The sequence below is a fragment of the Colias croceus genome, chromosome 6 (genome assembly GCF_905220415.1).
Source record: "Colias croceus chromosome 6, ilColCroc2.1".
Classification (NCBI taxonomy): Eukaryota; Metazoa; Arthropoda; class Insecta; order Lepidoptera; family Pieridae; genus Colias; species Colias croceus.
The window spans coordinates 8,121,735-8,134,425 of NC_059542.1; the positions used below are offsets into that span (position 1 = coordinate 8,121,735).

The 12,691-nt window shown below is 33.9% G+C and overlaps 1 protein-coding gene across 1 annotated transcript; it reads right to left on the bottom strand.

Annotated features, from left to right (window-relative positions):
• Positions 1-397: 397 nt before the first annotated feature.
• On the bottom strand, positions 398-9,208 carry LOC123692411 (cytochrome P450 4c3-like). Its single transcript, XM_045637152.1, has 10 exons — positions 9,006-9,208; positions 6,413-6,499; positions 5,753-5,863; positions 4,950-5,135; positions 4,202-4,398; positions 3,703-3,772; positions 2,473-2,674; positions 1,847-1,998; positions 1,156-1,341; positions 398-936 (listed from the first exon to the last, which is right to left on the bottom strand). Exons 1-10 carry the CDS (start codon positions 9,160-9,162, stop codon positions 761-763), a joined length of 1,524 nt encoding a protein of 507 aa, XP_045493108.1. The 5' UTR covers positions 9,163-9,208; the 3' UTR covers positions 398-760.
• Between the last annotated feature and the right edge of the window lie 3,483 nt (positions 9,209-12,691).

Here is a 12,691-nt window from a genome sequence, read left to right on the forward strand (position 1 = left end):
AAATAAAGTTTTTATTCCGCACAACTGTCCCTACAAAAATAGACAAAAGTCGGAAAATCGCGTAGTGCCTTCATTATTTTTATGCGTGTTACAACGACAGTAATAATCTATACTAATATTATAAAGCTGAGGAGTTTGTTTGTTTGAACGCGCTAATCTCGGGAACTACGGGTCCGATTTGAAAAATTCTTTCGGTGTTAGAAAGCCCATTTATCGAGGAAGGCTATAGGTTATATATCATCACGCTAAGACCAGCAAAACCGCGGAGCGCAGCTAGTGTTTGATAATATAATACTACTATACACTTAAATTGAGGTATTGTTTGGCAATAAATAACTTCGTTATATTAAAAATTTAAATAACAATATCATAATTACAAAAAATAAAATACATAGAATAAAACTCACAATTGATTGTATTTGCAATTTCGGCCTCATAGAGCCACGATTATTGTTTATTTGTGACAGCTTGTACATTTTTTTTATGCTGTAATAATAATATAAATATAATATTATAAATCTATATTTATTAACATTATAGTCGTTGTAACTTTTGTCATTTCGATATAGTTTATACAATATTTATTTACACCACCGACAAATAAATAAGTTTGGAATCAATTATTTCAAAGAATTAATTTTCTTATTATACTACTGTTACAATTTTACAAGATCACCTGGACCATAGTAATTAATTCCTATTTAATTTATTAAAGTCCTATTATCACTGTTAAGCCGCGAACTATCCTTAAGCAACTATGCTATAAAGAGCTCCGCTTCTCTAATGCAATCCGATATCCATCCACAGCCTTCATCATTATTTCTAGTTTCATTCTCATCTTAGGAGCGGGACTGGTCTCTTCTAAACCCACTACTTTGTAGTTTTTAATAATTGCCGACACTGCTGCCTTCACCGACATCAGAGCGTATTGGTATCCTGAAAAATGTATTCGTAAACTTATACAACAAATTTTTATTTGAAAAATTAAGTGAATTGAAGTGAAAAGAACCAGATTAAGGAAAATTCATTAAAGCGATTTGCATATAGTTATTTTCAATAATAAATCTGAAATATTATTATTCTTGTAATATTCTTTTCTGTGATATTAAAAATGATACCTAATACATATACATATATGACAATAGAGCAACATACCTAAACAGTTTCTTGGTCCATTACTGAAAGGCATGAAACTGCAAGAGTTAGCCAAATTGAACCGCTCCGGAAGAAATCTGTCAGGATCGAAGTTCTCTGCATCAGGGCCCCAATATTTAGGGTCTCTGTGAGCGCCCCATATGGATACTACCACCCCAGAGCCAGCGGGCAAAACGTAGCCAGAAGCTGTAAAATAAATATATATATGTAGAGTCATACTGCACGAAAAACCAGCATAAAATATTCCTATTTAATAATTTTTGCAATTACCAATTTTATTAATAGTCTCTATTTAACTTATAAACGCCTAGACAGCTTCTACGCCTAGAAGCTGCGAAAGCCTTTTAAGGATACAATTTTTGTAAAATTATTATTTTATGCATTGATTTTCAAAAATGAAACATAGAAACTATTTTATTCTGTTAAATATTTAGGGTATGGGCGTAGGGGAAGAGGAGAAGTGGTGAAATGGCTTCCCCTTGTTACCCGATATTAAACTCAAAGTTCTTAGGTTAGTAGAAAATTATAAATGAGAAAGACTGATTTTCAAATACGACGATCAATTTATTTAGTCGTTTATTATCAACAAGAGTGCTATGATAATAAGGGGTTTGAGTTAAAATTATTTTTTTATTGTTCTAGCCTCTAGGCATATAATATAAAGGGAAAACTATAGTTGTGTAATACATACGTAGTTTGGAGTCCTTTAATACTTTTCTTATAATAAAAGGTACAGGTGGGAATAATCTAAGTGTCTCCTTGACTACTCTATCTAAGTACTTCAATTTGGCGTAATCTTCTTTGACTAGCGGTCGTTTGGTCTCGCCGAATACCTCTATAAGTCTGAAATACAAAATTTTCGAGTATAGTTTGCATTTAATATCATTATATTTCTCTTTCTATACGAATATTAATGAAAAAGAAGAAGACATATATATACACTAACTAGCTGTCCCGGCAAACGTTGTTCTGCCTTACTCTTCATCATTTAGTGGTATGAAAAATAGATGTTAGCCGATTCTCAGACCTACCCAATATGCTTACCAAATTTCAGAGGAATCGGTCAAGCCGTTTCGGAGGAGTATGCAGACTAACACTGTGACACGAGAATTTTATATATAAGATATATACACTAAGATATTTTAATCAATTTTCTTTGAAAAATGTATTTCTCCAAAGAAAATCTATCTAAAGAAAAACAAATTTTCTTAGCCTTAAAATTCAAGTATAACACCTAAAACTAAAATATTCATTATTATACTATATTTATTGTTACTGTTTAACAAAATATTAATTAAGAAAATTAAAATAACATACTCGGCATACAGTTTCTCTTGTACTTTCGGGTATTTCCCCAATATTTTCAAGGTGTTTCCAATAGCAACAGCAGATGTATCGGTCCCAGCCACGGTCAAAGTAAGCACCTCCTCCCGTAGCTCCACATTGTTGTAGCCTCTCTCTCCGCCAGACAAACTGATTAACATATCCAGGAAACTCCTTGTTTTGTAGTCTTGCAAATCTGTAATATTTTAACATCACTTGGAAGATAAAAATAGAATATCAAAACGGTCTCACGAAATGGTGTACTGTAGTCATATGAATTACTAGCGGTTCGCCCCGGCTTCGCCCGTGGTACATATTAACGTTTTCTCTACATAAGAACCATCCTCGTACTTCAAGGAATATAATAAAAAAAGAATTATCGAAATCGGTTCAGCCGTTCTCGAGTTATGGAATTACAACGAAAAGTGGCATTGATTTTTATATATTAGAAGATAGAGAATATACACGACACACGTATTAATTGTTCTTTTATGAAAATTAGTTATCCAGTCTCTGTTGGAAACTCTACTCTCGAAGTTGCTGACGAATTTGTCTACCTAGACAAACCGTCCAATTAGGCAGGTCCAACTTCGGGAAGGAGGTCAATCGTCGAATCCGACTCGGATGGGCAGCGTTCGGGAAGTTAAATAACATCTTTTCGTCCAAAATCCCTCAGTGCCTGAAGACTAAAGTCTTCGAGCAGTGTGTGTTACCAGTGATGACCTACGGAACAGAGACGTGGCCTCTAACCCTGGACCTTGTGCACAAGCTCAGCGTCGCCCAACGTGCTATGGAAAGGGCTATGCTTGGAGTTTCCCTACGAGATCGAATCAGAAATGAGGAAATCCGTAGGAGAACCGGAGTCACCGACATAGCTCGCCGGATTAGCACGTTGAAGTGGCAATGGGCGGGGCACATAGCCCGTAGAACCGATGGCCGTTGGGGCAAAAAGGTTCTGGAATGGAGGCCACGAACTGGACGACGAAGCGTGGGACGACCTCCCACAAGATGGACAGACGACCTGGTCCGAGTGGCAGGGAGCCGCTGGATGCAGGCCGCCGGTGACCGGTCGTACTGGAGATCCTTGAGGGAGGCCTTTGTCCAGCAGTGGACGTCCCACGGCTGATCATTTAGATAATAATTATTTCGTTAATTGTATGTATTTATGTAATACAGTAAATATTCTACAAATAACTTCAAATGTCTACAATATAGAAAACTTACCCAATTGCTTATCAACTTCAGGTTGTGACTGTTTCTCGATTTTCAATTCTTCTCTCTTTTTGCATATAACCTGTTTTATAAATAAGATATAGGTATGTATGATTATAAAAAGGACAAATTATTTATTTGCGACACATCATCGAGCAATGTGTTTGAAATGATCCAGAATGATGCGACACAAAGTATCTAAAGAATGCATTTGAAAAAAATTACAATCATCTAACACTTTGAGATATTATCATGGTAAGTGATAATCCCCAGTTTCTTTACAGGTCGACCCGTAGAGCACTTAAGGATGTTGTAGCGAAGATGCAAAGAAGTAATTTTAATTACTCCTTTTATATTTTTCGCTAAACTTGCTTATTTTATGTTACACGTTAGACTATTAGTAACCTATAAATTAAATATTTGAACGCGATCTGGGTTACGCTAAGCCAGAATTATTGTTGAGGTCACTTTATTTAAATGATTGAAAGTTATAAATAAATCTGATACAAACGTCGTCAGTGAAGCTGTGTAGCACACCAATGCCGTCTTTTTGGACTTTGTATTGCGGGAACAGTTTGAAGATGCAGTCTGGTTGCAGCCACAGGTGGAATATCCTTTCACAGATCACATTCATTAGAGTGTTCATTGACATCAGGAACGGGGATACCGATTTGCCTTGTGCGTCCATTTTCACACCCATCACAGTTTCTGTTTTCAGTATATAGAAAAACTTCACGTTAAAATGAACCATGACAGTATAAAATAATTACGTTGAATCAAAGACTAAGTAATTTCGCTGTACGTTAAATCATCCTTTTTCCTTTGAGGAATGAACTGGACTAGCATATCAAACAGAACTTGTCTGTCCTAGAACTAGAGTCTAAGTTTGTTTCTTACCACCGGCGGCATTTAACTTAAATAACGAGCTAAACGAAGTCTAAAGCTAGAGAAAAAACTGATGCTTCGTAAATATATGCAAGCTGGTAATCTGTGTGTTGTAGTTAAATCAAAACTGTAACTCGCAGGCCTGTCTGTTTCTAAAAAAAAGACGTGTGGCACTCGGGGACCGCCCCGGTAAAGCTATTGCATAGCATTCCTTCAAGCCACACCTCCGAGCCCGTCGGGGTGGAGAGCGTGAGGTTTTTTCGTTACGGAATTTCTCGATTGATTCGGTCCCCGCGCTCAAGGCCCGCGATAGAAGCTATGCAATAGCTTAATAACAAAATACGGCTTAGAGAGAACATAAAATAAAAACGTACCACAAACCGCATCAAGAGTATACGACGATAAATGCGACCAAACGCTAAACTCTTTCCCATTGGCGCACTCCGCTAACTTTTCTGACATCTTCTCACTTTGCTCCGAAAATACTGCTACGAATTTCTCCACAATTTTCGGACTAAACGCTGGCGTTAATATTTTGCGTCTCCGTCTCCAAATTGATACTGTAATAAAACTTACTGCTACTTAAAAGGCATATGATTATTTAAAAGGCTTTAAACGTCTTTCAAATCATTGAAAAGAAAAAAATATAATATAATTGCAATTATTCTTCCCTCTACGAAGCCTACGCTCTCTATTTTAACTAATTACGTCGTACGTACTGCACGTACCTTAATATGGCCAACCTTTTGACTATCGGAAGAAGAAATGAATTCGCACAATATGGAATATGAATATCCAATTAAATTAACGAATAAGTAGTTATAAGAACAGAAGATCTATTACTCTACCAAAGGTCATCAAGATATTAGATTAAAAAAAACGTTCTCTATAGTGCATAGAAACTGTCGAAACCGTTGTAAAGCATGAGGCAGTTTTTGTACAAGGTTTATATTATAAAACTAGCGGTCCGCCCCGGCTTCGCCCGTGGTACATGTTTACGTTTTCTCCACATAAGATCCATCTTCGTACTTCAAGGAATATAATAAAAAAAATAATTATCGAAATCGGTTCAGCCGTTCTCGAGTTGTGCGCTTACCAACACATTTTGTGATTCATTTTTATATATAAGATTATTTACTATCTAACTATTTAATTCATTTATTAACTTTTAACCAACCTGGTGCAAAAATACCTCCATTACCAATGACTTTTCGAATAAACCTGTGTAAATCATCTTTTTCCATAAACGTCTTCAGCGCCCTTTCAATATCCACGGGGTCGACGACAACTACAAAAACCAAATTCATATTAAAAATATTCAGATTTCCATGTAAAAAATATAATATACGTAAATTTAATAATTTTCATAACTCTCTCAATTTTTTTTTTTTTTTTGAACACAACTACACACAGTGGGATACATCATACAAGTAGCAATTAGCAATTTAACTTTTAATTACAAAAACTTTAACCGAATTACACTTTTTTATAAACACAAGTTGCTTGCCTCGTTCTGAATAACTTTTTTATGTACTAATTTTCATTTTGTAACGAATCCTAATCCAAGCGGACTCAAAGCCAATAAATCAAAAATCTAAGAAATCCTTTCTTGAATTAATTATTAGTTATGTAAATATCAGACCTTACTTTTATACATAATATTAAAATAAAGATTTTCACTAAACCAGAGATCGCTTGAATTTTCTTTGATTCCAATATATATGTTTTTTTAATGTTTGGAAATTGACTACTATAACAAAAATTTAACATAATTAGATGTACTTCATATAATAAAAACATAATATACTAATTATTATTGTTAGGTATATGTACTTACTAAAATATAAAATATGACCAAGCCACGCGCGAATTATTCCATGCTGCATAGAGACATAACTATAATACTGTAAGGATGACATTGTACCTAAAAATAAGAAATAAAATTATATAAGAATAATTTATTTATCAAACTTTAAAATATATACAAAATGTAGTAACTAAAACTAACATTTTAAATGCATAACTCCATCTAGTCAAAAATGAAGCTTTTATAAAAAAAGTATCACAAAAAAACACATTAACGTATCACACGTACACAAACTTTTTTTCGTAAAAACCATCCACTAATTACGTGTGCGTAATTTTAGGGATTTTCCTTATCACATAAACATAGACACAGACGTAAATATTTATTTCAACAACACACTCAACTAACAAAAAATAGTAACGAATTGTGATCACATATTTTATTTTATTTTAAACTAGCGGTACGCCCCGGCTTCGCCCGTGGTACATATTTACGTTTTCTCTACATAAGAACCATCCTCGTACTTCAAGGAATATAATAAAAAAAGAATTATCGAAATCGGTTCAGCCGTTCTCGAGTTATGCGCTTACCAACACATTTTGCGATTCATTTTTATATTATAGAAGATAACTATAATTAAATCAAATAAAAGCAACAATTTTTTTTATTATTTACTGCAAAAGCAAACGGTTGTACAGCGAGCCTATGTCATCGGCTCGATCGGCTTATCGACATCTAAAACTTTCTGTTTTCTACATTTCGTCTGTTATCAAGACCTCCAACCCAAAGCTTTATTCCCATGGGAATCTTATAATAAATAGTGCAAATTATTGAAGTGAAACTTCTTTATCGGGGTTGGACAAAAATTTAGTGTAACATTTTTGTGTTACGCGGTAGGCGTGATATTTTTGCGTTACGCCGTAGGCGTGACTTTTTTGCGTTACGCGCCAACTTTTTCTTATCCCTAAATTTCACTTCTTACGTGTGTACTCTAGTACACGCACACATTTTTTATTTATATATAATATATTATTTAACATTTAATAAAAATACATTTACATCATCTCTATACATCTACATAATATACCTACATCTTTATAGCTGACAACTTTTTTTTTATTTTTATCTTCACTTACAATTTTACCTCAATAAAACAAAACTATGGGTAGTGTTTTAATTTAAATTTTGTCCTTATATAAATCATTCTTTATTACACCAAACAAAACAAAAAAATCGTAAGTAGGAAGCATTTCTGGAAAAAGTGTAAGTTTGGCGGTTTAAACAAAGACAATACTGTCATACATAACACATCACATACCTACGTGGCTTACACTCGAGGAAGGTTTTAGAATAAAATTTGTTAAGTTTTATACAAAACAGGCGAAGCCGCGGGTGCAAAGTTAACTATCAAATATTTAAATCGAACAGTATATAAATATACACGTAACAACTTTTTTCTGCTAAATAATAATTGTTATCCGTATATGGACATTCCATTATCACACAAGGTTATAGACTAAGATACCACCACTAGATCTTACACTAGATTTAGTAGATTTGCTCATGTATGACATTAATTTTAAATGAATTTTCAGAGAGTGTGCAATGGATTACAGATAGGTTGCCTCATTGCGTGTTAAAATTGGCCCCATAATATATATGTAATTCATTTTTGTATTCAGATCAATTTGCTTGTGTAAATTATAGCTATTTATTCATGGATTTTACTTAATTTTAAAGAATCAAGTGAAAATTAAAATAAGTGATTGACATGTCTCAGCCAGTTTTAAGCAGGTATATTTTTGTTAATTACTTTTTAACAAACACAGCACAAAAATTAATGAAAATCTCATAAAAACAGCTACGCACTTCTTCACAAAAAATTTGATAAAAAAAAATTTAATACAGTAAAAGCAATTTTGCGAAGTTATATATATAAGTCACGCCAGATTAGTTTTCATGTATATTGTATTATACGATATTATTTATAACTAGCTTACCGCCCACGGCTTCGCCCGCTTTGTCTAAAAGCTTATAAATTATAAACCATAAAACCTTCCTCTTGAATCACTCTATCTATTAAAAAAACCGCATCAAAATCCGTTGCGTAGTTTTAAAGATTTAAGCATACAAAGGGACATAGGGACAGAGAAAGCGACTTTGTTTTATAGTACCTACCTATGTAGTGATAATTCTCTACATGTATCTGTGTTCTCTACATGTGTCTAGTTTCGAGAATTAAACGTAGGTAATAATATCGTGACGTGTCATGCATTGTTGTGTACCCATGAACTATTGGACAGATTTTAAAAATTATGATATGCACCAGCAAAAAAGATTTGTATTATGATATGCTTCTCTACAGTTCCTCCAAGAAACTTATTTAATAAATGATTGTATTGAAAACTTTTGATTATATGATTAATTTTGAAGTTTTCCAATGGAAAATAAGAAAATCCATTACCATTTTCTTTCGTCACCTTAACGCAAATTTAACATGATGATGTTGTTTACGAAGAAAATTAGAGTAGATTTCATAGTATATATAGTTACATATTAGAAATAGACGATGATTTTTAAAATCTAAGTATTTAAAAAGTTCATGTGAGTAAACGTATCTTACCTTCTGCATCCCCAAGGAATGTGTGTGCGATGCCAAGTATCGGAAGCTCTTTCTTAGGCCCAGGTATTAGCGCAGCTAGCTTGTACATTTGCCTCCTTTTCAACTTAAAGAAAACCGTCCACAGCACAGTCAATATAACAAGCAAGTACAGAATCATCTTTGCATCATGTTTCACGACTCACTGAACAAAATCATACCCTCGGGCGATCAAATGTGTATGTAGCGGTGATGAAATCGAACCGTTTTATATACATTGTCCTGTAAAGGTTGGTGCACTAACTTTTATGTCGTAATACATGAGTAAAAGAGTTTGTGGACAAATCTAACCTTCCATGTCTTGAAACAAGTTCACTAAAGACCTCGGTGTAGCATTTAACTACGGTTTAGTTTTCCTAATCGTTTTTTTTTTCGTTGAGAGATTAGAGAATTCATGTATGTACTCCACTTTTCAATGCCCGGTTGACTGACCGGTTTTGACTGACCGGTTGGCTTGGTTGGTAGTGGCCCTGCTTTCCAAGCCAGAGGTCGTGGTTTCGATTCCCACCCGTGGCAAATATTTGTGTGGTGAACATAGATGTTGTCTCTGTGTCTGGGTGTTAATTATAATAATAATAATGGTGTTAATTAATATAAGTATTTATTTCAAATTACATATGTATGTTTATCAGCCATCTGGTTTCCATAATACAAGCGAAAGCTTATCCCATACAATCAGATTGTGCCGTGTGTGAAAATTGTCCTGAAATATTTATACGTTTTATATTAGAGTATCTTAAGATAAAATATTATAGTATCTTCACCGTGTGTGACGCGCTTAAGACGGATACCATTCCAAAATATCAAACATGCTGAACGTTAGTAATCAAGTTTTCACTTCTGCCGGCACTCCCAGAGTGCAACCCGTCTTTTTTTTATGAAGGAGAAGGCAACACAGCAGACGCGACGCCTGATGGTAAGCGGTCAGCGTCGCCCATAAGCCCCCACAGCGCCGGGGACATTGTGAGTGTGTTACCGGCCTTTTAGTTAGGAATGTGTTCTCTTCTTAATGACTTAAAGGTCCCCAGATTGTAACCATTTGGGCACACCGCACAAGAAAGCTGGTTCCATATGACTGTTATGCGCGGAAAGAAGATCCGTTTAAAGCGCACAGTTGTCGACCGCCAGCAGTCAAGGTAGCGAGGGTGGTACCTACTTCTGCTTATGGCGGGCTGTATGGTAATGGAACGGTAACAACAGCTGCGGGTAATATTACAAACAATTCCTCAGAGCACTCCCCATAGTAGATGCGGTAGAGAACGCATAAGGAAGCGATATCTCTTCGCAACGCCAGAGTATCAAGCCGATCGGTGAGACTAGGTTCGTCAACGAGTCGTACAGCTCTCCTTTGAATGCGGTCAAATGGAAGGAGGTATTGTTGGGGTGCCCCGACCAAGAGAGATTAAAGAAAATTACAACCATTTAAAATAACTCAAGATCAGTTAATGTTGATAACAGTTCATTGAATTTGTCCCCGCTTGAATTAAGTATTAATTTGTTTTATCTTTACCAAGCAAACCATAACTGCATTTAAAATTCCATGCACTTGTGCGTATATATATGTATCTCAACTTCGCATCACGTAGAAATTTTGAAACAGATTCAAATTAAACTTATCTGAGGTACTAGGTAAGTTCATAGGCAAATAAAAACTTAAATTAGAAAAATATTTTATTTGTACTCGTCAATCGAATGGTATGGAAATACATGAATCATTATTAAATTATATCAAAACATTTTTTAAAGAAGATCCGTAATAAATTAGCAACGTCGATGAAAGTAATTAGTAATGTGATTATATTATAATCTCGGAATTTTTACCTGATTTTTATATTTTTTTTACCTTTAAAATATATAATATTACATTTTTTATTAATATTAACAAGTTCAAAATTTTTGCACCAGTTCGTCAGGTCGTGTATTGTAGAAATGCATTCAGTTTTCATATGAATTTTTTAAGTTGACTCTTTTGTAGCGTTGCGTAGGTACCTACGCGTAGGGACCTCGTTGTTTTTTGAACAAGTTTGAAATAAATATTTCTAAGAAAATAACGTAGTTCTACCCAATGGTACTCAGAAAATACAGAAAATGTCTTGAGAGGAAAAATGAGTGATCCTTGAAATAGTCATAAAATACCTACATTTTTTTGAGAAAATTACCAGTTTTCCATGATTTTAGGTAACTTTGACCTCAAAATAATAATCGTAATTCGTTACTTTAGTATTATTATAGTAGTTTATTATTTCTATGATATAAGCTTGTAATTCAATTCATACTATGATATTAGTAGGTACATAGTTTACTGACTTCCACAAAATCATAACAATTATTTAATAACTAGCTGCGCTTCGCGGTTCTACCCGCGTGCCTCCGCTCCTGTTGGTCTGATGATAATATATGTAGTCTATAGCCTTCCTCGATGAATGGGCTATCTAACACCGAAAGAACTTTCCAAATCGGACCAGTAGTTCCTGAGATTAAAGCGTTCAAACAAACATATAATACATATTAGTATACCTAGATAGACTGTAGAGCCTAAAACCATGCTACTGCGTATTAAAGAGCTTTTGCTTCGCTGAAACAAATCGATTAGATTAACGAATATTTCCAAACATCGGGTATGAAGAGAATTGTACGTAGTTAATAATATGTAATGACAAATATAAATTTTGTATTTTTTTATTGGTTGTTGAAAAATACCACAGCATAAACCAATAATTTATTGAACGCGTGCTAAAAACGTAAAGAATATTTGGTTCGGAAAATATCGACCTATTAGCTAAAAATAACGTTATCTAATATTTAAAGAGATATTAATGAAAAATTAATAAAATTAATAACGATAAGATGACAATTAAATTACATTTAAATTGAAGGCTAAATAATGAATAGCATGGCTGAAAAGATTTAATATAACTAGCTTACCGCCAGCGGCTTCGCCCGCTTTCTCTAAAACGATTTGAGATTTAAACTATCCTATCTCTCAAGTTAGATCGAACTGCACATGGTGTGCGAATTTTATTATAATCGGTTAAGTGGTTTAGGAGTCCATTGAGGACAAACATTGCGACACGAGATTTATATATATTAAGATTATAGATAACGTATTACTCGATTATTTAAACTCGAATAATATAAGTCAGCGCGGTATATTTCTTTATTTTACAAAAAATTACGCACACTACGGGATACAGCTGTTTTGGAGGTGACGGGAGGTGACTCCAGTCACGTACTTTATTATCCACCATTTCTGGAAAACTCCAATTATATTTTAAATTTTAGAACAAAAACCTTTAACATGTATAATTTATGTAACAAATATCCATAATAATCTATAAATAGGTTAATGTTTATTTATATTTCTTCTAAAAGTAAGAAAATAATACTACTTGGAGGAAAAGCACCTATCTTAATACTTTAAATAGAAAATTTTACTCAATAGAAAAATACCATTATTAAAAATAATGAAAACTGCATTTGAAGATTTCCGAAAATCCGTTTGTCCAACCCGGGCATTGAACCGATTAAAATCTGCTAAAACTGCACGTTGTACCTTTATTGCATCGATAACGGACGGTAGTTTGGATGATAACTAGCTCTATATGAAAATTAATAATCGAAGGAAAGGGACATCGTGAAATGTAAAATTA